Here is a 26,492-nt window from a genome sequence, read left to right on the forward strand (position 1 = left end):
TTGTGCACATACAGGTCCCTTTCCCTTCTTTAAGATCTCTCTGGGATATAAGCCCAGTAGTAACACCACACAGCTGCTCATTTAGAGAGAGACTGACAGACTGCAGCTGTACGCCCCCTACCTGGAGGTGATAGGGCAGGGCAAAGACTCAGATTCTCTTGTCTTGTTTTTTAGGGTGCTCGGGAAACCTTTGAAAACTACTACAGGAAACAGAGGCGGAAACAGGCTCGGCTGGTGCTCCAGCCCCCCTCCAACATGGTAGGACTCCTGTGCACACTTTTTCAATCCGCTACCTCATGGGAGATATTATCTCAAGAGGGCTACAAATGGGTGGCTACTTGGATACTGAGCCTTCTTGATTTTTATCTCAAAATTTTTCTTTTTTGCTTTGTTGCAGCATGAAACTTTAGATGGCTACAGGAAATATTTTAATCAAATCGTAGGGTAGGTATTCTTTTTATTTTTATATTTCCTTAAAGCAGATATTTGTGGTTTCTATAAAATAGATAATGCATTTCTTCAAAAAATACTTGTGTGTGTGTGTGTATATATATATATATATATATATGTGTGTGTGTGTGTGTGTGTGTGTGTGTATTATGTATACATACACACATACACATACACATGTATATATGGTGTACATACACAGATATGTGAAAATATAAAAGTGTTGAGTTGTTAAGACACAATTTTAGTTTTCCTTAGGGGTTCTAGAAAGAATGACTATCTAGATCTTTATTGTTTTGTGTATTTTAGGGGGAGATGCTGTTCTGACCTTACTTACCCTCCTTTGTTAATTACTATATTCAGAGGAGTGGAACTGAATGTCATGTATGTCTGTGTATCTCCTCATTATAGTTATGATTTTATTTTCCAGAATCAAAGAAAGTGACATAGATATGTGAGAGGAGAGAGTCTTTGTTTGACATGAGGGCCTTTTCTTGGAGAGTCTGACTGGTTATTCCATTTGTCATGGAAAGCAAAAGAAGGCACTAGCCATTATTATAATACAAATAGGGAGAAGACAGCAGATAGGAGGAAAAGAAATGTCACAAAAAGTCAAAATTGATATCAAGAAAAAAGTTATTGGAGAGTGGGGTAGTTTTGCAGAGAGAGAAGGGAAATAGTAGAGTCATCTTGATTGTTGAGAGGAATCAACTTGAAGTATAACAGGAAACTGTTTTTACCATTATGAATTATTTGGTAACCAACAGTTGTTCCTGTTCTTGTTCAGTCATGTCTGACTCTCCATGACTCTTTTTGGGATTTTCTTGGTAGAGAAACGAGTGATTTGCCATTTTCTTTGACAAATGAGGAAACTGAGGCAAACGGTGAAGTGACTTGCCCAGGGTCACACAGCCAGTAAGATGTATCAGACTCCATTTGGACTTGGGAAGAGAGTCTTCCTGATTCCATGCCCAGTGCTCTGGGCCTTGTGGTGCCCCTGATCCCTTTGTCAGCAGTATCAGTCACCAAGGTTGAATTTGGGGGAGCTGTGTGTGGTGTGATATGGCACAGAGAACATGGTGGGTGAAAGGGCTCTTGGTCCAAATTCTCAAGCTTGCTCTGCCCCTGGCAAGATGTTGCCCAAAGGCAAATCCTCATTTGGGAGGCTCTAGGTGTGCTGTGACCCCACTTCCTGAGGGGTTCAAGAACAGGTAAAGAAGGCCCCACCCCAGCCCCTTTGGAGAGGCTCAGTGCCTGGGTGTGACACAGGCCTGGACCACTATCCTGAGGTCCCCTGGTCAGACCAGATGGGCACTGTTAGGTTCCTTTCTGAAGGCTGTGCTCCAGAAAGGTGAGCTGCAGGTGCCAGCATGCTGAAGCTTCTCAAGGTTCCAATCCTGCATCCACCAGTGGTGGACCTTTGGCTCCCCTGACCATGAAAGGGGCAGTTCCTGGAATAAGAGAGGGCCAGCTCTCTTCCCCTTTCCCCCCATTGTCCTTTGAGCCCGTCTGGGCCTCATGGCAGGAGGGCATTGGTCAGCTAGGGAACACGAAGGAGGAGGCCAGTGAGGGAGGGTGGGAAGCTAGTGCCTCTCACTTCAGACTGCATGAGGATGTTGATGGAACTTGGGGTGTTTGGCCTTGAGCAGGGACTAGTGGCAGTCACCATGTCAGCAAGCCCTCAAAGGAACTGTGCACAGAGAAGGGATTCCCTGGACTTGTTCTGCCCAGAGACAGAACTGAGAACCAGAGCTGGAGGTTTAAATGAGTTCAGTTGAACTCAGTATCAGAACCACTTTAATCTGCAACTCACTTAAGTCCTTCTTAGTTCATTTCCCAGCCCTTTTTTAGGGAGTTCTCATAACTTAATTTGTTCTGGATTTCCAGGATTACCTTTTTTTCCCTTATTTTTAAATTTTTAAAAATAATAATAGTGTTTTGTTTTTCAAAGTACATGCAAAGATAGCTTTCAGTATTCACCCTTGTAAAACCTTGTGTTCCAAATTTTTCTCCCTTTCTTTTTCCGCTTTCCCTCTTCCCTAGACATGTAATGCAATATATGATAAACATGTGCTATTCTTCTTAACATATTTCCATATTTATCACGCTGTACAAGAAAAATCAGATCAAAAAGGGAAAAATGAGAAAGAAAACAAAATGCAAGCAAACAACAACAACAAAAAGGTGAAAATACTAAGTTGTGATCCACACTCAGTCCCCATAGTCCTCTCTCTGGATGCAGATGGCTCTCTCCATCACATTGGAATTGACCTGAATCACCTCATTATTGAAAAGAACCAAGATCATCGCAGTTGATCATCACGTAATCTTCTTGTTGCTGTGTACAATGTTCTTTGTTCTGCTCATTTCACTCAGCATCAATTCCTGACTCTCCTGGCCTCTCTGAAATCATCCTGCTGGTCATTTCTTACAGAAAAGTAATATCACACAATAGTCATATACCATAACTTATTCAGCCATTCCCATCTCATGGGCCCCCACTCAGTTTCCAGTTCCTTGCCACTACAAAAAAGGCTTTCACAAACATTTTTCCACATATGGGTCCTTTTCCCTTTTTTTAATGATCTGTTTGGGATACAGACCCTGTAGAGATACTTAGACTTACTTTTGTCAAACAAAACTTCCCATGGTTTAACTTTTGGGTCAAATAGGTTAAAACAAGCTTTATATGTTTGTACTAAACACTGACAGTTTCTGTTTTATGACAGTTTCTATGAGCATATTTTCTATTATGAAGATTATTAACTCATTTATTCTGGTTATATGCACTTTGATGTTTAAACTCCATGTCACTGGTATATAAGGTCACTGTGTGACCTTTTTTGTAAAGTATTTTGTCATTATTTTAGTTTTATTTGCTATCTTGATTCTTTAATTTTTAAACTTTATTATCCTGTTTCAAAGTGTTTTTTGAAGATCTGATATGTACTTGTACATCACAATTGGACATTTACAAATCCTTACATTTGTCTCTCAAATTGACGCATGTGATTTTTAATAGCAGTGCAACTTCAGTCTCTTTGGCAGCTGCTTGAGAGATGCACATGTGTGGGTATAGTTTTACTGGTGAGAAGTCTGCTTCCCATGAGGAGAACAGAACGTTTTCTGTAAGAAGAAATTGACCATTAACTATACTAATGGTGTGAGCTTTGTCTTTGGGGCACATGATGTTTGTCCAACCCTGTTGATAACATCCAGGCTCTGTAATTTCCGACATCTGTGATTCCTCTCTTCTTTTTCAGTTTTTTTGTGGTTGAAGATCACATTTTACATACAACTCAGGGCTTAGTGAATAGAGCCTACATTGATGAACTATGGGAAATGGCCTTGTCAAAAACCATCGCTGCACTTCGGACACACTCGGTAAGTGAGAAGCCTCTGAGGCTCTCTCTCTCACTGACCCCCGGAGAAGGCTTTTCTTCTGCTTTTTCTTTTAAGTACAGTGCACAAGGACATGTTGGACAATATGTGTATCGGGTGCTCTCTCCCTTGGAGGGCTATTCCCTTCCACTCCCTCGATGGACACATTCTTCAATAGTGAGCTCACCTTTGGCTGAAGGTCCCAGTTGGAAATTATAATTCTGTGTTCTGTTTTTGTTTTCATTTTGATCTGGGTTGATTTTTTCAAGACATGCCAGTAGAGGGAGCTTGGCCATTCTCAACCAAGGTGGCAAGGTGACAAGTCCTGTATATGATTGCTATCGAATTAGAGAATTAAGGTATTCCAGATTTGGAAGGGACAATATGTATAATTAAGTGAAGCATGCTCATTTGGAAAGGGACCAAGAAAATACCAAGAGGAAAAAAGAAACACAAGTTCTTTGCTTCAGGATTTTTATATAATATGCAATCGGTGAGGGAAAGAGCTAAATTTTTTTTGGACCTTGAATTCTGATTTAATGAGCCACAGGCTTCCTTGTGGAGCCCAGAATGAATACAACCACTTTTCTTTTTTAAACAGTTGCTCTGATTTCATCAATTGAGTGGAATTGATCTCTGAAATAAATTGAGATGTCTGTGAAAGTCTTTGTCCAGTTTATCTGAGCAGTAGCTTCAAGATGATTATCAGATCCACTGGGTGTTATTCTCAAAGACAGTCAGAATACCAGTGGATCTGCCTTTCAGCTGAAGTTCAGCCCTAACTGCTGATATGATCCTGTTTTTAAAAAAGGAACAAAATAAGGAGTGAGCTACTGCCAGGTCACTAGAGTTCTTTCTTCTTAACCTTCTGCTCTGCATTGGTTTGCTATGGTTTACCCAGTCTTTTACATATCAGAGGAACAAGCGAACCTGTGGCAGAGGCTTTGGCCTCCACACCACAGTGTCTGAAGTTTGGGCTAGAGCCACGGCCAGATGACCTCTTGTGTGGAGTCTGTTTGGAATTAACAAAAGAGAAAGCTTAGGGAGCCGTAAACGTTCCTAGTTGAAAAGTTCCCTCTGTTCATTTTCTAGAGGAACCAGTTCATTTTCCCAGAATACCTCACTGGCCTAAGATTTCACAGTATTAGAACTCTGGTCTCTTGGCCACCTCTCTGTCCATTCCACCTTAGGAGCCAATTGTGTTCACATCTCCCTATGGCTAATCCTCAATCCCAGTGTGCCCTGTGGAGCCGTGGGCCACTTACTTCTGTAAGAAGTCGGACCTTGCCTCCCCAGCATGAACATATCTCTTGCACTGAACTGCATGTGTTCAGAACAGGAGAACTTACCGATTTAATTTTGAAAGGGGGGGAGTTCAGATCAGGAATGGAGCTTTTCTGAATTGTAGGGAAATGGGAACTTTTCTGTTGAAGTAATAATGTAAAAGAGCTGTCTAACTTCTGTGATAAATGGGCACTTTTATCTCTGCCCACGAGGATTGGTTCTTTTCCATCCTTCCCTCCCCCAGTGCCCATAGGCAGGCCAGTTATGCTGTGTTTGCTTTTGTAGAAGTTTATTGATACTGATGTTGGAGGAACCATGAAATGCACCCAGCTCTTGTCTCCATGCAGGGTTAGGGTTCCAGGGAAGGGTCTCCAGTTCCTCGTGAGGATGAAATCTAGACAAATGCTTTATGTTAAGAGCTCCAATTGTGTTGGAAAGGCTCAGATACTCACCAGTCTCCCTTTTCACCAATGACAACTGTTGCAAATACCCTCAGTGCCTTGTGGGGACTGTATGAGCCCTGCTGCTGTGGGTCTCTTAGACTGTGTGAAGAGAGGCCTGTGTCCTTCGGGACCCTCTCTTTAAGCGGCTTATGGAAGTAGCATTGGAAATCAAGGCTCTCCCTACCACTAAACATCCCCTCTGGGGCTTCTGAGTCTCCGTCCTGTGACTTGAAACCAACTTAGAGAGAGCAGAGTGTTCTTGAGGCCCTGGGTCGGTGTGCCTCCCTGGGGCTGCAGGGAATGTCCCATCTCCCCAGGCTCTCAGCTCTTCCCTTTCAAGGAGAGCTGAGATAACAACAAATACAGCCCCGTTCTCTCGAGAGGCCAGATCGAGTGAGGGGTGAATGACTCTGCATTTCTGAGGAAAGTGGCGGTGCCCTCGGAGAGCTGCTTCTCCCACTGAGGAGCTTTCCTTCCTCCGAGGGGAGCTGTCCTCAGGTGTTCTCGTCTAGAGGTTCCAAAGCTCCCCTGCCCTCTCGGAAGGAAGGGGGGAAGTTTCCAAAGCCCCTGGACAGCCCCAGATTGTGTTAGAGTTCTATTGTTGGAACAGAAACAAGCTTGTCTCATCACAAACAAGGGGGTGAAATGAGCTGGGAAGTGAAGCCTCCTGCCCTTAGTCAGGTTGTCAAGTCCTGGGTTCTGCTCTTGTTCAGCGAGTGCTCAGGGAGCACCTCTGCCACTGCAGGCCTGTGGCTTGGATCTTGGCTGCCGGGAGCACCTCCGCCACTCTGGCCTGAGAGCCACTGCAGGGCACACCTCTAAGGATGGGCATGTGCACTGGCTGTACATGCTTCGTCCAGAGACATCTAGTGCACTACTGGTATCTTAGTGCACATGTTTACCCAAGTTCATTCAGAAGTTAAATAACGTAATAGTTTTCCAGGGGACTCTTTAAAGCAGAGCTTGGAATCAAGGCCTTTGGGTTGGAGCCACAGCTCTCAGGTTCCCTAGATGTATAATCGTGAAGAAGTCCCAGGGCATTTCTCAGTCTCAGTTTCCTTTCTGTTCAAACTCATACTGCCTACTTCACAACCTTTTTATTAAGGAGGGAATAAGGGTGGATGGGACCTGTAATATCAGTGGTGTAGCAAGCCCTGGACCAGGAAGGAGATTCTCTCCATCAGTGCAGGTGGGCGAGGTCCTCTGCAGCATAAGGGCTTAAGCTCCCTCTGGTATGGGCTGGTTTTATGATTCAGAGCCATCCCCAAATCTGAGTGCCCTGGCTCTGGGGCGCTTGCTCTCCCCACTGTCCATTATCCCCCCCCCTCCTCCTTGCTTTCTTTTTGTGAGCGATTGCATTTGCAAAACACTATTAAGTACTATAGAAATGTGAATTGTTACTGTTAGTATGTCTTCTGATTGAGCAGTAACTGTGGTTTCAGTTGCTAATGATTGATATGTGTTTTTTTCCCATAAACCTGCTTCTGGATCTTTGGTGGGCAAGCTTTCAGTGCCAGTATTGTCTGCTGGCAGAGCCCCTTCCCACTGTGGATTTGGAGGCTGTAGAGCCTCTCTGGGCCTGAGCAGGGGTGCGTGGTGAACTCCATTTCATTGGGTTTTCAGGGCTGAAGTTTTGTTCTTTTGTTCCCTTTGTTATTTCCCATAGTCTTACTGCTCAGACCCAGACCTGGTATTAGATTTGAAGAACCTCATTGTCCTTTTTGCAGACACACTTCAGGTATGTGACTCCATTTAATTAAATTAAGCTCAGCCCTTGAGTAGTTCTCGACCTACATAAATTTGGAGAGATGCCTTTGTGTTTATTTTTCCATGTGGCACTTCTGCTAGGTCATTTTTCTGTTTCTTGTGTTCCCCTCTGCCCTCTTTCCACTTGCCTTTGGACCTTCCTCTCCCACATTTATAGAGCACCGAGTAAATTCTCACTTCCAAAAAGCAGGAAGTGAGAATCTGGGCTCCAGTCAATGGTGTCTTTGGAATTCCTTGGGTTCTGCCTTTTAGGGAAGTATTGACTTAGAGGAATCCAAGGGAGCCCGTGTGGTGTGTGGTGGGGAGGGGCACGGGTTCCCCTCTTCCTTTTGGCTTTCATTAAGGATTGGGAAGAAGGGCTGCTCTTGGGTAGAAGGAGGTGGGAGTGGGGAAGGCTCAAGTGTCAGTATGCAGGATGTTGAAGGTGATCTTAATATTAGGAATGGTTTTAACTTTCCAAAGCTAAAGGTTTAAAGCCATATGAGCCCTAGACTGGCTGCCTTTGGGGCAAGAATGGCAGGCCCACCCAATTAAGTCACATTTGAATTGGTAATCAAGTCAGGAATGATGCAGTTCTGGGCCTGTTCTGCAGTTAGAAAATGGGAGATCATAGCAGCTCCTCCTTCCTAGGCTCATTGTGAGGCACTAGTGGGAGGGTGTTTGCAAGCACAGGGGTGATACGTGGTCGGCACTGAAGAAATGCTTCTTTCCTCCCTCCTCTCCTTTCTAGAGTTAACAAGTTAGAAAAACTGAAGCTGACTTATTCCTCTCCCCCAGGTGTATGGTTTCCCAGTAAACCAGCTTTTTGACATGCTGCTTGAGATCAGAGACCAGTACAGTGACACCCTATTGAAGAAATGGGCAGGTGTTTTCAGGTGAGAAATGAAGCTTCACCTTTGACTTGGAGGCCCTGGCACGTCACCCCTGGCAGACCCTTATTGTTGTGCCCGTCGCGGATTCTTGAGTTCAGAAAGAGCTTTGCTGTGGAGACTGGAGAAACCGGCCTGCGTTAGGAATCGGGGTCCATGTTGCTTCCATCTCCAAGTCCCCAGGATAGCCGAGAGCGCTGCCCCTGACTGTTCCGATCCCCTTAAAGGGCATTCAGTTGTTGGCAGCGATACGTTGCTGAAGCACAACCATGAGCCAAATAGATCCTGGCCCCTTTTTGAAGAAGTTGTGATCTCGGGCGGTTCCTGGCCCAGAGGGGGAGCTTAGGAAGGGTCGATTGCTTGGTCATGTTCATGGTGTCCCTCAGAGAGTGACACTGGCCTTCTATCATGAAGAGTGGCCCTGACCCCGTCCTCCAGGATGTCAGTGGGGCAGATGAGGAATGCAGAGCGGGAAGAGACTTGGGGGCTCCATCCCTACTCGCTCCACAGAAGAGGGGGAAATGGCACCTTGCCCGGCGTTGATCACACAGCCCAGAGAAGGAGGTTCAAGGATGGAGCCAGGCCTGGAGTCAGGAGCACTAATCAACCCGAATTCAGGTCCAGCCTCAGACACTGACTAGCTGTGTGATCCTGGCCAGGTCATTAAGCCTTGAGGGGTGTCGTTTCCCCACCTGTAAAAAGGACCAGAGAAGGAAATGGCCAATCACACCAGGCTCTCTGCCCAGAAAACCCCCACATGGGGTCACAAAGAGCCAGACCTGACTGAGGTGACTGAAAACAAGAACCCAGGTCACCCAGATAGCCCTGAAAGAGGCGGGCTTTAAGGTCAGCCTCTGGTTCCAAAACCTTGGCAGTAGTGGTGATCTCGGGCCTCAGGAGCCATATAATTACATGCAGGAAATAACCAGCTTTAGAGAGTTTGTTAATTTTTCTGACGGAGTTTCCCTTACCTCTCAAAGACCATGCGAATGAAGCCAGTTTGTCCGATTTACAAAAAGCAGGGCTCTCGAGGGAAGGAGGAGGGTCAGCGCTATAACAGGGCTGCCCTCCTGGTCCCCAGATTTCCTAAGAGGAAAAGGCCCTTATTGCTGTGAAGCTTTCCGGAAGTCAGACATTGCTCTGGCGAGGAAGGAGGAGATGAGGAAGATGGAAGTGGAAGGACAGGACCCAGGTCCCAGCTGCTCTCTTAGAGTCCACCAGGGCTGATCTCTGGTTTCTGTCACAGACTGGCCCCAAGGACGCTTATCTCTGGACAGAGGTTTCCCTTTATTTCTCCTGTCCCCTTCTGCCACGTGGGGTCATACATGAAATGTCAGGCTGGCGGTCGGGATACCGAGTCACATAGCGTTCCCTGAGTATAATCTGCCAAGGAAGAGCACACATCCTGGTTTCTACTGTAATTAGTGCTTACATGTTTTAGGGAAGGCCTCTGCCCCCATGGCCCTCGTCCTGGGCTGTCTCTGGATTGACAGCTTGTGCTTCCCTCCCTCTGGGGAGCTCCGGGTATAGATGCTTAAGCAGAGCCCATGTGCGGCCGACTTCAGGTGACCCAGAAAGCCCCGAGCACTCACCCATGTGGGGGCTGGGGCCTCACAAAGGTCAGGATCAAGTACCTGAGGAGAGACCCCGGGGAGCCCCAGAGCCTGCCTGCATCTCCTGCAGGAGCGTCCACGCTGTCCTCTTCAGAGCTCACATCTTCCTAGTTTCATGGGCTGTTGGTTAGGATTTTTCTTCCAGCCGAGGCAGCCATCGAGAAGGGCTGAGAGATCCGGTCACCTTGTGCTGTCGGGAAAACATGGAGACCATGTCGGGAGCGGGGGGATTGGAACTTCATCCCGACTGCCCCTCTCTGGGCTAGCTCAGCCATCTTGGCATTTAGAGAGGGGTTGGAGGAAAGCCTTGGACTTTGCTTGTGATGATTTTCTGACTGAGGCAGAGATCTTCTCCCGGGATCATCTGAATTTGGTGATAGTGGGTATAAGTTTCTCTCCTTCTCTTTATTTGGGCCTTGAGATAATAAATAAATAAATAAATTCTTCTTCCTCTCTCTAGAAACATTCTTGATTCAGACAACTACAGCCCCATACCAGTGTCCAGTGAGGAGCTCTATAAGAAGGTGGTTGGACAGTTCCCCTTCCAAGATCCAGATCTGGAAAAGGTAAGGAGAGCTTTCCAGTCACTGGATCCTTTGTAGCTTTTCTTTCTGGCCTTGAGGATCCCTTTTGGTTTCCTCAAAGTGTGACCCCTTTTAACTCCCAAGTAGAGCCTGCCAGGGCCTGAGGCTAGAGGAGAGGAGGGGTCCCCTAGACTTGCTCTCTTCTGGAGGGCTGGGGCTGGGGTTGGGGTTGGGGTTTTGGACTCTGGGCTATTGTTTGTTGCTTTAAATTGAGGCGCCTGTTTCTTTTGGTTTGTAGCTTGTTTGTGAAGGTCTTTAATGTCTGCTGGCTTGTGACTCGGTGTCTTTATTTCCTGCATTTACAGCAGCCGTTTCCAAAGAAGTTTCCTTTCTCTGAATTTGTGCCTAAGGTTTACAATCAAATTAAAGAATTTATCTACGCCTGTCTTAAGTTCTCAGAAGATCTCCATCTGAGGTATAGTATGAGACAACACAAACACAGCCAGTGCCAGGGTCTTGCACTCTCTAGACAAAGACATTCTCAAAAATCTGCGATGTTCTCCTTGAGTTTGGAAGACTTAGTCTGGCCCCTTCCCAGTGTGCTTTTGCCTTATTCACAATGTCAAAGGGAACAAAAAGCAGGGAAATCTTTGGAGCCTTGTTTCCCCTTGATTTTATTCCTTCCACCAGATTTGCTCCGGGCCATTTCTTTGCCTAGTGCCGACCGATAATCAGGACGTGCAGCAAGTTGCACGGCTTTGCTTTCAGGGTTCAGCTTCCCCTTCCTTTGCGTGGTTACATTTTAAAGCCAGCTGATTTAAGGCCAGTGGTTGAGGAATTGTCTTGCCTGGATCAGGGACGAGGTTTAGTTTTACTTCTTTTCATCTTTCCCACAAAGTGCCTTGTAGGATGATTGGAGATAGCTGTTCTAAGAAAATACTAGTATGTTTCATTTGTGTTCAGAGAATATATATCACTACATTAAACGGAAAAAATTAGTCTCGAGGAGTTTATAGTTCCTTATTCTGACTGGACACACTGTTGTTTGGTTCCCCTAAGTAGTGTTTTTTTAATTGTATTTACCTAATAAATATTTGTGGGTTATGCACATGAGTAGTCTTCTCAGATGGTCTAGTATCATCAAACTAAGAGTGGATGAAGCAGATAGGATGGCCCCTCATCATGAGAGAGGGCCACACCTAGAGCAGCCAGGTGTGAAACAGAGAAAGGTCACCATTATGTCATTCCATAATTCCGTTTTCTTCCCCCCTTCATCCTCTGCTGGTGAAACATGAGTTGGATTTTTCACAAGATACATACATGACATTCCATGATAGTTTGAGTTTTCCTATTGTTCTTAAAACTAAATTTTCCCTTCCTTTTCCTAATTATACACTTAGAAAAAAAAAATGCTTCAGCATTTAAATAACCAGAGCGTATTGAGACAAGTCTTTCTCCTGCTTTGCCCTCCGATTTGAGATGAAAGGTGGGGCTGGGAAGCCGGCCTGCTCTCTGACCTTCCTGGGAAATGTTGCCAGACATCATAGAGATGTCAGATTTCCCTGGCTTCTGGAGCGGAGATGCTCCCTGTGGATTACAAATCCGGGCTTCAGCTCTTTTCTCCGTGACCAGGATGATGGCTTTTGTCCCTGAATAGTCTTCAGGGCACTACCTTCTTATGTCCGTGGATGAAAGGGACTACAATTCTTTGAAAGTGGCCCCGCTTCTTGGCGGGGAAGGGAGAGTGCGGGCAAAGCCAGCGAGAGCCTTCCTCCTGCTCAAGCCCATGAAGTATTTGCCTGAAAACTCCAGTTGACACTTTCTGCTTTTCACACTGACAGTCTGAATGAGGTTTTTATTAAGAAGTTTGCTTACTAAGCTGACAGCAAGATTCCAACCGCCCTCCCCAACTTCTTTCTTTCTTTTCTTCTTTTCTTTTTTGGGGGAAGGAGGGTTGTCATTTACCTTACACCCTGGAGTGACTGGGGTCAGTCTGTCAATCACAGCTGACTTTGAGGTCACGGCTACTGTTAGGGGATATGAGACATTAGCTGTCATGAACGCAGACGCTTGTGTGCTTTTTTAAAGCACTTGGCTAGATTTTTCCTTCCAGGAAAACTAGGCCCTATAGGCAGAAAATCAGGGTAGGTGGAGTTTTGAATGTGAATTGGGTTTTTTTTTTGGGGGGGAGAGGGGGAATGGGGAAGTGGAATTCATTCTCTTGAATCAACTTTTCATTTTTGTCAAGCAAAAAAAAAGTGGGGTGGGGATCATCTCTTTTACATTGGCCAGAATTCATCGAAAGGTATTAATAACATTTAGAGGAGACTGCCTTAATTACATGTTTTTTGAGGACATAGGTCTCTTTTTGAATGAAAGTTCATGTAAAAAACAACAGGGAAATTATGTCTTTAGGGGAAAAGAGTTTTCTGGCAGCTATGGTTGACTTGTTTTTTTTTATTATTTTGGTTTTGGGAAATAAGGAGTACATATTGTCTAAAGAATGAAGTGAGTGAAGTAGGAGAGAGAAAAGTTGATCAGTCCTGTCCCATTTCCCAGTCTTTATCTGGCACAGACAGTGAAAATAAACCCCTGTTGGAAAAGGAAAACTATACTTCATAATAGAGAGTGTTCTGCAAGGGATATTGGTAAAAATCACATAATTTGGTGAATTGTATAATTTCTGTGTCCTATTCCTCTAACCCCTTCCTCTGTCTTGGTCTTAAATCTCCAAAATGGAAAAGCCCACGGAACACATTTACCTGTCTTGTTTTTGGTGTCAAGCTTAGATTGACTCCTAGGGAGCACTGCTCATTCAGCAGGCCCTTATTTCTTAGAGAAGGCATTCTTAGAGAAGTACCCCTTCATAGCTTCACAGAGAGCTATAAGAAAGACAAACAGAGCATCTGGGTATAGTTTTTTTTCCCCCCTATTTTGTTGGTTTAAAAAAAAAAAGGTTAAGTTATAACTATATTAAGGAAAAAATAAAAGAGAAGGAGAAGGGGCTGGAACTTATTACTTTTTCTCATCTTTGGAATGCATAGAAGATTCTTCAGATAAGAAGGTTGGAGGGATGGAGTGACAAGGACGGGCATCTCACTAAACTCATTTTTATTTGAAATTTACAAATAAGGTTTAAATACACACACACACACACACACACATACATACATACATACATAACACACATACACACACAGAGATTTTGAGGTGGAATTACATTGAAATCAACAGGGAAACAGGAGAGGACAAGGTTGTAGGTGTTTAAGAAGTAAGGTAGTATCAGGAGAAACATAAGTAAAACAGACTTCAACTTTAGGGAGGGTGGATCATAAAGTGAGGATTTAAAAAAAAAACAAAACAATAGTAGTATGATCCAGAGATTGAAAAGAGGGGCAGCAAAAAGGGAACAATCTGCTTTGATTAATGATTACCATTATTGATCACCTTTCTTTTCTTTTTCTACCTTTCTCAGTGTAAAAAACTAACCAGAGTTTTTATGCTCCCTTTCAGTTTTTTAGCTAGCTACAAGTAAACAAATCATTCTGTGAATTTGTATGACAGAATTTGAGAAAAGAAAAAGATAACTATTAATAATCTATTAAATATTAAATATTAAGAATTCATAAAAAGCTGTCTCTTCCTTTACTTTGCTTAGAGGGAAGCAATGATTTAAAGAGAGTTAAAAAACGTATGGGAGGATGTACTTATTATTTTATATTAATATATTCTTATAAACACACACACACACACACACACACACACACACACACACACACTGAATGATATGAACTCTCCCATAAAATGGAAAAGGTCAATAGAATGGATTGAATGGGTTACCAGCAAAAATCCAATCATAAGTTGTTTATAAGAAACACTTGTGAAACAGTGATTCACATAGAATTAACATGAAACATAATAGCATAGAGAGAAGCAAGAGTTAAGAGAGTAACAAGTATGGGAGAGTATACTTAAAATATTAATACATTCTTATAAGCATAGTATAGCAGAATGAATTAGAAGTCAAAAATTTAACAATAAATTGTTTATAAAAAAACTTAAAATAGTGATTCACACAGAGTTAATATGAAGGAATATCATAGATTTTATCATGTCTAAGACAAGTTAAAAAAAACAAGTGTAGCAATCATCATAGAGCAACAGTAAATTTAGAGTGATTAAAAGAAATAAACAGAAACTCCATTATAATTAAAATTATCATAGGTAATGAAATAATATCAATACCAAATGGCCTAATACCTTAAATTCTTGAAAGAAAAATTAATCTAATTTCAGGGAAAATAGCAGAATTAAAGTATTATGCTTTTTTTTCATATCTATTCAAATCCAATAAATAGATTGACAAGAAAGATGGTAAAGACCTGAAAATAGTTTTAGAAAAGACAGATATGACATGTATAGGAATTAACTATGTGATGAATCAAAAGGAAACTTTTGAAGGTAGGAAAACCAGGACATAAAGTAAAAAGGATCTTTTTTTAAGATGGTGATCAATCAGTTAATCATTTATTAAGCACTAATTGTGTGCTAGACATAATGTTAAGCACTGAAGATACCCCCCCCCCCAAAAAAAAAAAAATAGAAGGCCAAAACCCATCCCTTCTCTCAAAGAATTTATAATCTAATGGGAGAAGCACCATGCAAACAAATATAGGCAGAGCAAGCTATGTACAGGACAAATAGGAAATAACACAGAGGATCCATTAGAATAAAGAGGATTTGAAGAAAACTTCCTATAAAAGATGAGATTTTAGTTGCATCTTAAAAGGAAACCAGGTAAATTCATAGGTAGAAATGAGAAGCAAGTGTTTCACACCAGGAAAGTCAGAGTTAAATGCGTGGAGTTGTGAGGTGCGGGGAGTGTCTTCTTTGTGAAATGAGCAGGAGGTTGCAAGCCTTATAGGCAGGGAAGATGGAATTGCCCTATGCAGTAAGAAGAAGATGGGGAAGATTAAAATAAACCATATAAATTATTAGCCTTTTGTATATTACCTGCCAACCCTAATAGGAGTAGATTGAAAGAGAAATTTCCTTAAATCATTACTTAATATATAAAATATTTGGGCATCTAACCAACAGTGCATGTGCATACATACATGAGAATTTTATGACTACAATTATAACACTTTGGAGAACAGAGAGTTAAATAATTGGTAAGGTTTTTTCTATTCAGATATTTTTAAATGCCAGTGCTGTCTTAGTTAATTTACATATTTATTGCCATATCAGCCTACCAAACAGTTAATTTGTAAAGCTAGGATTAATAATACAAAATTCATCTGAAGAACAAAATATTCAAGAAGCTCAAGAAAACTGATTCTTAAATAGTAGGAAAGAAAGGGGCTCAGCAGTATCAGATCTCAAACTATTAAGCAATGATCAACAAAACTGTTTGCTGTCGGTTAAGAAATAGAAAAATTGATATGTAGAAAGAAATTTTAAAAACCCAACAACCAAAATTGGAACAAAAGGTTTTGCAATTGTCAATGCTGAAAAATTAGCCATGCATATATCTTGTAAATAAAAAGCTATAATTAAAAAAAAAAAAGCAAACCCAGCAACCTAAAAACCCTTATATTATTTAGTATTATATCTTTGATCACCTCAAAGTTCACAAGCACTAGTGCTGTTGACCAAAAGTTCTGTTACTCAAGACTTCCTGAAGAAATTAGGTACAAAGCAACATCTCCTGTTTTATATCCCAGTTAATTAAAGTGAGCATGTGAGCTAAGTTTGAAAGGCTACATGAACAGAAGAACAGGGTAGAGAATGATACTTTCTCCAGCTGTGGATAGGTGAAGGATTCTTGGTGAAGTGATAAAGAGGTTATCATTGAAGATAAAATTGACAGTTTTGATAATATAAAATTGAAAAGTTTTTGCACACACAAATTCAATATAGTTAGAATTTGTATAGCAAGAGTTAACTGTGGAAATATGTTTGCTTCAAACTTCTTTTTTCATGGGGTACTATCTTCAATAGTACCAATTAATTGACTCATGTGAAGAGGAACCATTCTGTAATAGATAAGTGGTTAAAGGCTATGAACAGGCAGTTCCCAAAAGGACAATCTGTTAAGCATATGAAAACATGCCCCAAAATATTAATAATAGAAATGGCCATTAAATTGGCAAAAATGACCCAAAAAAGAAGATGGTGCTTGTTGAAAGGACTCTAGGAGGACAAGCATAATTTGCTTTGTTGATGGAGCTTTTAAAATTAATCCAGCTGAGCTGGGAACCGAGGGAATGATACCACAAAAGTGACCAAGTATGCAGTTCTTTCTAAGTGCAATGACATTAATAGACCTGTGATCCACAGAGAGCAGAACAAGAGGAAGAAGATGTACGTGCACAAACTTGGGACAGCAAAACGTTTTAGCCTTAAGATGAAAACAGCACGTGTGCCCATCAGTTTGAGAATGGCTGAATAAATTAGGGCATGTGCGTAATGAAGTGTTACTGCCATGGGAGAAATGGCAAATGATTGAGAGAAGTCTGGAAGGACTTTTATGAACTGATTTAGAGTGAGATATGTGCAGTGACTGTGGAGCTCTCAGCCAGGCAGCAATGGGGAATCATATTTCCTACCTCTTCACAGAGAAACGAAGAACAGAAAAAGAAAAACCCAGTGCCTGCTGTTATGAGGGGTGGGAAGTAGTGATAGTGGTACTAAAGGAAGAAACAAAGTGCACAATAAGGGAGCTAAAGAAAGTTCAGGAAAAACAGGCTAGAAGGAAACTATTGGAAACTTAAATTTATTACATGCTTCAAATAATAGAAATGTTTATATTTGATGAACATTTTTCTTTTTGTTTATTTATGAGAGTGAGCATTTTTATTTCTCAAGTTCACCATAAAAAAAGGACACTAAAAATGGGAGTTAGTTCCATTTCTAGATTTGTCGTTATAAAGGCATATGTTTCATTTAGCGCAAGAAGGCTACATATTGACTTGGGGTGTTGAAGAACCCCCTATGATGGTGAAGGAGGCAGAAGAGTCAGGAGAGGGAAGACAGTTGGGGTCGAAGGAGAGCTTCTACTACATTCAGTGGTACATTAGGAGAAGGAAGGAATTGGTACAATTTCGGGCTGAGGTTGAGGTTGGAAGCATGTTGCTCTCTGAGGAGATCTCTCTGACAGTGACAGGGTTACTCCAGAGAGCTGAGGAACAGCAGACTTTGAAGGACCACAGATGTGAAGGAGAGAAAGCTATCTTATTTGGGCAGAACATTCTTTACTGGGAGTAGACTTTGGTTCAAAACCTCCCAATTTTCATTTCTCTGGGTTGGGAAGATTGAAAATGAGAGAGGATGCCGGTTGATGTTATCAACCAAGAAAATGGCACAGGACTTGGCTGTGACCACTGTGTAAGTGGGGATGAAGCCCCAGGTTTTGGAAAATTATATGTAGCAGAAGCTGATATAAAGGACTAAAAATCCATGGAGCTATTTTTTTCTTTTTTTTTTTCATGCAATTTTAAAAACATTTTTTTTTGAAAAGTTTTGAGAAAACATGTATGGGACTATAATTTCCTTTAGTAAATAAGTTTTCCTATAATCATTTTACAAAAAAATGTTTTGTAGCCTAATGAGCTTTGCAATCTCTCTGAAGCCACCTCTGGGATTCTTCTTTACTGCTTCATGAAAACATCTGCAGTGAGGTTCCTGTGTAGTGAAAAGTTGATGAGCAAGCCCCTGACCTTTCTGATGATGAAGCACCTGAAAATGTTGATTACATTTAACTCATAGGCTGCTTCCATTTATCTTGTCACAATTTTGCCTCCCTCCGTTGAGTCTTGACCCAAAAAAAGGATCTTGGGAATCTGTCAATTAGCAGGCTGTCTGTGTACCTGCTTTTAATGGCCTTTATTTTTATATTAAATATATGGCTTTTTTTAGAAATCCCTTTTCTTTTACTTTGCAGTTTTGATATACAGTTAATATATCTTATAGTTACATCTTAATATTTTTTTCCCCAGAAATATAGTTGAGGTTTGATAGAAAAGACCCCTTTGGGCTAAAGGGGAAAGTTGGTAAGAGGTGGTAAAGAAATGAAAAATGGGGGGGAGCATCGGAGGGGAAAAAATACTTGGTAAACTTCTTTGTTTTTGTAAAGAAAGACACTGGCTTGGTGCTGAGTCTAAGGACTCTGGTTAGAATCCTGTTCAGAGGGAGGGTTGTGTGTGTGTGTGTGTGTGTGTGTGTGTGTGTGTGTGTGTGAGAGAGAGAGAGAGAGAGAGATATGTTGTTTCTAGGTCCTGTCACCTTCGAGTTGCAAAAACTAACCAGTGAATTTTAGGTGAAGAGTAAGGTGCTTTTAAACCTGGGAGAGTTACAGGTAATGATTGGATGGAGGGAGACAGACACAGATACAGAACCCCATTACACACTTTTCTCTCCCCCCTACCCCCTTCCCGACACATGCCATTTGAAGCCTTATATTTTTTTCTTAGCTTTATTTCTGCTTCCCCATTTTGTTCAAAATGTGAGTCACTGTTGCCAGGACTGGATAAATACATATCAGTTAGTTGTCATAAAAAAGCTGAGCCCCAATTTTCCATAAACTGGCCAGTCCAGTGACCCCTCTTCTCTTGCTCATAGAGGGAGAATGGCCATTTGTAGACAGGCAGATAGAACCATCTCTGTTCCATAGAAGAGCTTGATTTGTAGGTAGCTAAGTAGAATAGCAGATAAAGGGTTGGACCCAGAGTCCTGGTTCAAGAGCCTGCCTCAAATAGTGACTGGCTGTGTAATCCTAAACAAGTTGCTTAACTGCAGTGTGACTCAGTTTCCTCATCTGTAAAAGGGGATTGATGATAATGGCCGCTACCTCTTAGGACTTTTGTGAGGATAAAATGAGATAATACTTGCAAAGTGCATTGTAAACCTTAAAGAAAAGAGAGTTGTTTGGTCTTTTGCTCATATTTTTCTCTTTGTGACCCCATGGACCGTAATATATCAATACTATCCATGGGATTTTCTTGGCAAAGACCCTGACATTTTCTTCTCCAATGGACAAAGGCCAACAGAGGTTAAAAGACTTTATAGCGAGTCTGTGAGGCTACTCAGGTCCTCCTGACTCCAGGTCTGCATTCTTTCCACTGAACCACCAGAGGCACACACACACACACAAGATATGATATAGATGATAGATATAGAGAGACATATGATAGCTATAATCAGCTATTGCACATATGTGAACCTACAGCTGTAATAATTTCTTAAAAACAATGAAGTTAATAACATTAAAAAACTTTTGAATTTAAAAATCAAGTTAGTTAAATAGAAACATTTATAGACATATTAAAATGAAAAACTTTACATGATTTAAAAAAAAAACCCATGGGACTTTAAAATTAAATTAATTGCTTTAGTTCTTGTGGTTTCAGGGATCAATGAAATTGTACTTAATCTAATTTAAAGATGAATTTTAAGTTGAGTTTTTCTCTGTATGAAAATAGTTTTGTCTACCATTTTGCTAGGGGCCTAATTTTGGCATATTGGTTTCAAGTTAAAATATGTTAACACATTGCCCAAGTACTAGTTTGATAGTCTCATTTTGTCTGCCCTTTTTATCTCTCTTTCTCCATCTCTCATTCTTCTCTTTTCCTCTCTCAACATACACAGCTAGTTCTTTTTTTTTTTTTTTTCTTTTACATTTTATTTACAAGATATATGCATGGGTAATGTTTCAGCATTGACTGTTGCAAATCCTTTTGTTCCAATTTTTCCCCTTCTTCCCTCTACCCCTTCCCCCAGATGGCAGGTTGACCAATACATGTTAAATATGTTAAAGTATAAGTTAAATAATACAATATATGTATAAATGTCCAAACAGTTATTTTGACACAGCTAGTTCTTTAGTGTTTGTGTTTAGGTTCAGAAGGGCAGCTTCTGGATTTATCTCCCTTTGGAACCCTTGCCTCAGTGCAGGGTTCTGACTAAGGGATTAATTGGAGGATGAGGATGAGGATGATGCTGGTTCTTATGTTGGTTGGGACGTTTAGCCTGGATTTGTGAAGCGTTCAGTCAAGGTTTCTCCACCTTTTTGTCTGTCTAGATCTCGGAGGTGGTATCTGGTTAAGCCCAGAAGAATATCTGTAAATGCATAAATTGCAAATGTTTGCAAAGTAGCTATCCAATTATATTGGAATCCAATTCTCAATCTATTTCAAAACTCAGATTCCCAGACCTCATGCTCAGAAGACCTTAGTCAGATGATGAGCCTGGCCTAGTCTAGCTACATCTGTAGAACCTTCGATTTTTCTAAGTTTGCCCATTTGGATAGTAGATTTTGGTTGTGGGAAAAATATGGGCAGTGGGAGATCTAGAGAAAGAAATTAGCTGAAAAAATCAATAGACTTAGCATTTCTATGGCAACAGATGTCGCCTTTCCTTCCTTCTAGAAGCTGATAGATTAGCAGAAAAATGCATTGCCTTTTCCTTGACTAGGTCAGCTCATCACCAAACACTGATCTGATTTCTCAGGGAAAGTTAGCCAGGGTTTGGGACCCATTAGCCAGGACTGTCTAGACAGGGTCCGCTTGCTGGACTGAAGGGCTGATGGGCCGCCTGCTTTGCTCACCCACAGACAGAAATAACTGGAGGTTTTCCTGTGTTTCCCCTGCATCTTCCGCTTTGTCCCCTCACCATTTGTCAGGTGGGATGGGATCAAGAGCCAGAGGCCAGGGAAGGGGGAAAGGGTGAGGAGGAGAGGGGACATCCAGGAGCTCTGTGCTTATTAACGCTTTTGAACCTGCCAGTTTGAAATTTTCTTTGCTTGTCATTCCATTCAGGAAGATAAAGGACACTGTCATTCCAAGCCTAATGCAAGGTTGCTGAGAGATCAAAGGGATGCATGGCATTTTAGCCTCTTCCCAAAATCTGCTTCAAAAAGAAAAGATTACACACCTCTTAGAAGGGACAGAGATGGGATCATTTTAGAGGGCACTTCCTGGTGGCAATTAGGCTCCTCTGGGCAGATGTAGCAAGTCCCGGGGAACTGCCCCCAAAGGTGAAATTATTTCTGGTTAAATTGGAGGTAGAAAGAAGCTCCTTTCCCCCCTCTCCAATTAGACAACATCTCCTTAGGTTTTACGGAAGACTTGAACATCCATGAATTGAATAAGAAATAGGTGCCATGTAGCAAGGGACTTCTGGAGAGATTCAGCTTTGACACTTGTCTGGGCAGTAGGGAAGGGAATGGGAAAGGAAAGGAAGAGGTATTTAATTAAGTACTTACCGTATTGCAGGCATCATATTTAGCTTGCTCCAAATATTATCCATCTGTTTTGATCCTGGAAGGTAGGTTTATTATCTCCATTTTATTTCTTCCTGTTATTGTCTCCATTTTACAGTTGAAGAAATGAAGGCAGTAAGCAGTTAAATGATATATCTGAGGCAGGATTTGAATTCAGGTCTCCCTGACATCAGGCTCACTGCTTTATCCACTGTACTACCCAACTGCCTAGAGTGTAGTCAGACTGCAGACGTTCATGTTATGTTACAGAAGCATTGATTTTGGTTGCCACTTGGGCTGTTTTATTCTAGTAGTTGGTGTGATTTCCCCACTTCTTGTCCTTTCTGATGTAGATGTTTGCCCAGGAAACAGTATTGCCAGTTTGGAAAAGTCCAAGAACCTACATCCTGGCTCTCCCTCCCTCTCCAATCCTCTAAATGTCAGGGCTTTGTACCTCTTTCATCATTGGAAATCTTTGCGAGGCAGAAGATTGGAGATAGGTGCCTTGTGAAATACCATGAGGTGATTAGCATCAGACCTTGGTGTGCAGTGATGGAGGCTCCCTGGCGCCTTTGATTTGTACTTCTGGATCTGAAATTCAGTGGGTCAGTGCCATCCTCTCCCCTTCACCTTCCTTGCATCGAGAATAACTGCTTGATACTAATCTTGCTGCACTTATTACCTGTATTTTTGCCTACAATACTTTGCTTAGCTTCTAGGATTCATTGGAAACAAGGTCTTGGGTATTCCCAGATCCATTCTGGTCACAATTTTCTGTCTATTTTTCCCACTGTTTTTTGCACAAATCATTTTGAAACAGAAAAGAACTCAGGAGAATAAAATCAAAATGGTTGCTGCTTGGGCTCTAAACTCCAAAGGTCTTGATTATTCCTTGATTATTCAAATTAAAGGTCTTGAAAGTCACCTGCCTACTATCTTTGAAGTAAAATCTGGTTAAGTGTACTGTTTTCTGTCATCTGATTTATTGCCATCATATTTTACTTCTAACAATGGTGTTGATGTGTCACTTGTAGAGAGATACAAGAACATTGATAGTCTAACAAGGTTCTTAATGAACTTCTGCTGTTCCTGGGCTGAGTAATCAGTCTTCAGCAGAATTGGGAAATAGCTAGGCCCAACTTTTTGACTTAACAGCTGATTCTGGGCGAGTGCTTGGTCCCAAACAAAGGATGTTCAAAAAACTTTACAAGGTATTCAGAAATCCTTTGGACAGTTTTAAGCTATTAAAGCTTAACTAATCCCAGTCCCAATCGTAGCCCTAACTGAAATTTCCTTTCCTTTAAAGCTAAAAATGCCCTAAGATTTTTAGGACACTCTGGATAAAGCTGCTTTTCTAACAGAAAGCTTTGACCAAAAAATGTGATTGGTGTGATAACCTTGTCATTAATCAGATTCTTCTCCCTAGAATTCAACTCAATTAAATACACATTGAGTCCCTACACTGTGCTTGTCACTCAGCAGTGATGGGATAGATGACAGTGTGAATAAAATATGACACTTCAAACTTTACAATGTAGAAAAGAAAATAAAATGACTAAATAGAGTACAAGGCCCCAAAAATGAGGCTAAGAGAAGTCCTGATAAAGTCTGGAGAAAGGAGACTGTGTATCCAGCCGTGAAGGGCAGAATGGTGGCCTGTGAAGCTCCGGGAGAAGCAGCCTACCCTGGGGCAGAGAGCACAGGCTCTGTGGCTGAGGAAGTTGCTGCCCTTCTCTGATCTTGCTTCTTTGCTTCTAAAATTGAAATCATAATACTTGGCTCTGCTCAGTGTTATGAGGAAGATGGTTTTTAAACCTTAAAGACATAGAAATGCAAATTATTATCATTATTGTTGGCATAAATGGCTCCATAATCATGAGAAATGTCTGGAGGAGCAAGTAGTCCACACTAGTGAGAATGGAATGTGGGTATCTGGCTAGGAGTAGTGGGAGGTAAGGCTAGGAAGATGTTAGGGTATGAAATGGAGGTATTCTGCTCCAGGCTGAGGGCTTTGGGCTTTATCCTGTTTATCCTGTATATACTTAATGTCTCCTCTGACAGACTGCAAAGCCTTAAGAACAAAGACTGGTCCACTTTTGGTTTTGTATCCTCTGGTACCTAGCACAATGAATGACACATTGTAGGTGCTTAATAAGTGCTTGTTAACTGATTGATGGGCAAAAGGGAGCCAGTAGCAGGGTTTGAGTAGGAAAAGAGATGATCAGAGCTAATCTTTAGAAAGGTTAATCAGGTAGTCATATGAAGAATGGAGAAATGTGGGGGAAGAACAGTTCAGATGTCTATTTAATAGCCAAAGGGAAAAGTAATGAGGACCTAAATCTGGGTTGTAAAAGTTAGAATGGGAAAGAGAGGATACAATCAGGAATTAGTGCAGTGAAGAGATTGATTTACTGTGATTTGGCACGTGATTCGATGTAAAGAAAAGAGATAGTGGAATTAGATTCAAATGGCTTTATTTCATTCTGGAAGTAGGAGTATGTATGAGGGGAATGGGAAGATCCCTGGAGAAAGTTGTTAGTTTGGGGGGAAATGATGAATTTGGTTTTAGTCAGTGAACATTTATTAAGCCAGAATTATGTTACACACTGGGGATAGTGAGAAAGGTAAAAGATAGTCCCTGATCTCAAGGAGCTTGTGGTCTAATGGGAGAGACAGTATGCAAACAACTATGTACAGACCAACTATATACAGTGTACATTAGAAATAATCAACCAGGAAGGCAATAAGGGAGGGATCAGGAAAAGCTTCTTGTAGAAGGAGAAATTTTAATTGGCATTTGAAGGCAGTCAAGGAAGCCAGGAGATAGAAATGAAGAAGGAGATCATTCAAGGTCTAGGGGACAGCCATGGACAATGCCCAGAGTTATGCAAGGAATAAGGGGGTCTCATGATAGAGAGAATGCATAAGAAGGTGGGCTTAGAATACAACGCAGAGGATTTTGTATTTAATTAGCCAGACTTTCCCTTTTGAAAAAGTTTTAATCAATTCATTATGTAGTAGGAAGGCCTAGGATGCTGGGATGTATCTGTTTTGGTTGTAGGGGTATCTAGAGGTGGGAAGGATCCACTCAAATTTATCGAAGAGGAGGAATGGCGTGATCTGACTTGTGCTTTAGGAAGATTAGTTGGGCAGCCAAGAGGGTAGAAGGGACTTGGGAGAGACTGAGTCCAGGAGACCATCCATGGGCATGAGGTGATGAAGGCCTTCACTAGGTCATGTCAGGGGAGGAAAGGGAGCCCATTGAAGAGATGTTGCAGGGGTAGAACAATGTGATAGCAGATGGGCTTTGGGGATGAGAGAGAACTCTTCCCCTCTGGGGAGCCTAGGAGAAAGGGGATCCCTCGCTGATAATAGAAGAGGTTGTAAGGAGGTTTGGGGAACATGAGGATGAATTCGGTTTTGACATGTGGAGTTGATGGTATCTACTGAGCATCCCATTAAAGATGTAAGAGTGGAGGTTAGCCAGAGGATCAATAGGGGAAGCAGATTGGAAATCATCAGCGAAGAGAGAGTGATGAATTAAATGCAACAGCTGATGAGATCACCAAGTGAGGGAAGAAGGGGGCTTCAGACAAGCCCCTGTAGAATCTTTGGGGTTGGGGTCCTCTGAAGGAGGATCCAGCAAGAGACGGAGAAGGAGCGGTCAGAGAGGTCGGAGCATCTCTTCGGCCTTCTTCCCGGCTTCCCCCTCAGCGCCCCTGGACAATGGAGAAGTCTCCAGTTCAGCCTGTATGGCGAGAGGCCAATTTTCCCTGTAGAATGCAGTCTCCTGAGTGTTTTCCTTAGGATCCTCGACCCTTTTGACTTAATTGGAGCACGTTCCCAGGCTTATGCAGAAGCCATGTTTCCCTTCTGAATTGGAGTTAGCCGGTTCTTTATGTAGTGCTGGACAGGCCTAGGATTCCGGGTTGTAGTTTGGAGGTGTGAGTGTCCAGAGGTGGAAACAAGCTTGGAGTTGAGGGATGGGGGTAGAAATGGAAACTCAATTGCTGTCCATATTTCTTCTCTGCTTTTCCTGGGGTGAGGGGAAGTACCCTGGCAGACCCCAAGAGTTTGAGGGCTTCCTCTAGTTTGAGAATGTGTTCCAGGACTGGTGGTGGCGGTTAGTGCTCAGGGATGCTTTGGACGTCACCACTCGAATACTGTTGGGTCCATTCTGCGGCCTGGCCAGGCTGATGGTTAATCTTTGTTTTTCAGCTCCACCGAGGTGGACGACATGATCCGGAAGTCGACAAATTTGCTGTTGACCCGAACCCTGAGCAGCGCTCTGCAGAATGTCATCAAGAGGAAGAACGTGGGGCTGACAGAGGTGAGCTTGCCCTGGCCGGGGCCCGAGCATCTCTGGCATTCTGGGCCTGTGTTGCCCCCACACTCTTCCCTCCTTTTCTCACCTTCACCTTTCTGCCAAAGGGCCCCTGGCCCTTTGTGCCTTAATCTGTTGGTGCTTTGTCCTTTCTCCTGCAAAGCCGAGCTATTTTTCTCCGTGTCTTTCACGGGCTTAGCCAGCTTTCCGGTCAGAAGTTGATACGGTTGGAAGGAATAGTGTGGATCATTTGCCATTAGTTATATGAGCGGGATTTTGCTCAGAGGATACTCTCAACATCAGGTTCCTATTAATGTGAATGACAGTCCAAATATAACATTTTATATGAATTCAGCTCTTGCCTGCGTAAAATCACGGATGCCGAGGATCTTGGCAGTCCCAGCACTTGGCTGGGGTATGTAGCCCGGCTTTGGCAGAAGTCCCCCAGTCCCCTCCAATCCCCTTATGACAGGTAACACACTTGATCAGCACCTAATCTAGGGATCTTTCCTGGTACAGAGACTTCCTCCTGAGTGTCTTAGTTGTGACTTATTCTATCCAGATGAGGGGGACGTGC

At 42.3% G+C, this 26,492-nt stretch overlaps 1 protein-coding gene across 1 annotated transcript in view; it reads left to right on the plus strand.

Annotated features, from left to right (window-relative positions):
* EXOC6B (exocyst complex component 6B) overlaps positions 1 to 26,492 on the plus strand; it is a 507,603-nt gene that overhangs the window by 266,840 nt on the left and 214,271 nt on the right. Inside the window, exons 9-16 of the mRNA XM_051974280.1 lie at positions 175 to 258; positions 398 to 444; positions 3,714 to 3,834; positions 7,225 to 7,296; positions 8,103 to 8,200; positions 10,268 to 10,373; positions 10,697 to 10,806; positions 25,810 to 25,921. Of these exons, the coding sequence (XP_051830240.1) occupies positions 175 to 258; positions 398 to 444; positions 3,714 to 3,834; positions 7,225 to 7,296; positions 8,103 to 8,200; positions 10,268 to 10,373; positions 10,697 to 10,806; positions 25,810 to 25,921 (750 nt within the window). The remainder of the gene's footprint in view (positions 1 to 174; positions 259 to 397; positions 445 to 3,713; positions 3,835 to 7,224; positions 7,297 to 8,102; positions 8,201 to 10,267; positions 10,374 to 10,696; positions 10,807 to 25,809; positions 25,922 to 26,492) is intronic.

Source organism: Antechinus flavipes, chromosome 2, assembly GCF_016432865.1.
Source record: "Antechinus flavipes isolate AdamAnt ecotype Samford, QLD, Australia chromosome 2, AdamAnt_v2, whole genome shotgun sequence".
Classification (NCBI taxonomy): Eukaryota; Metazoa; Chordata; class Mammalia; order Dasyuromorphia; family Dasyuridae; genus Antechinus; species Antechinus flavipes.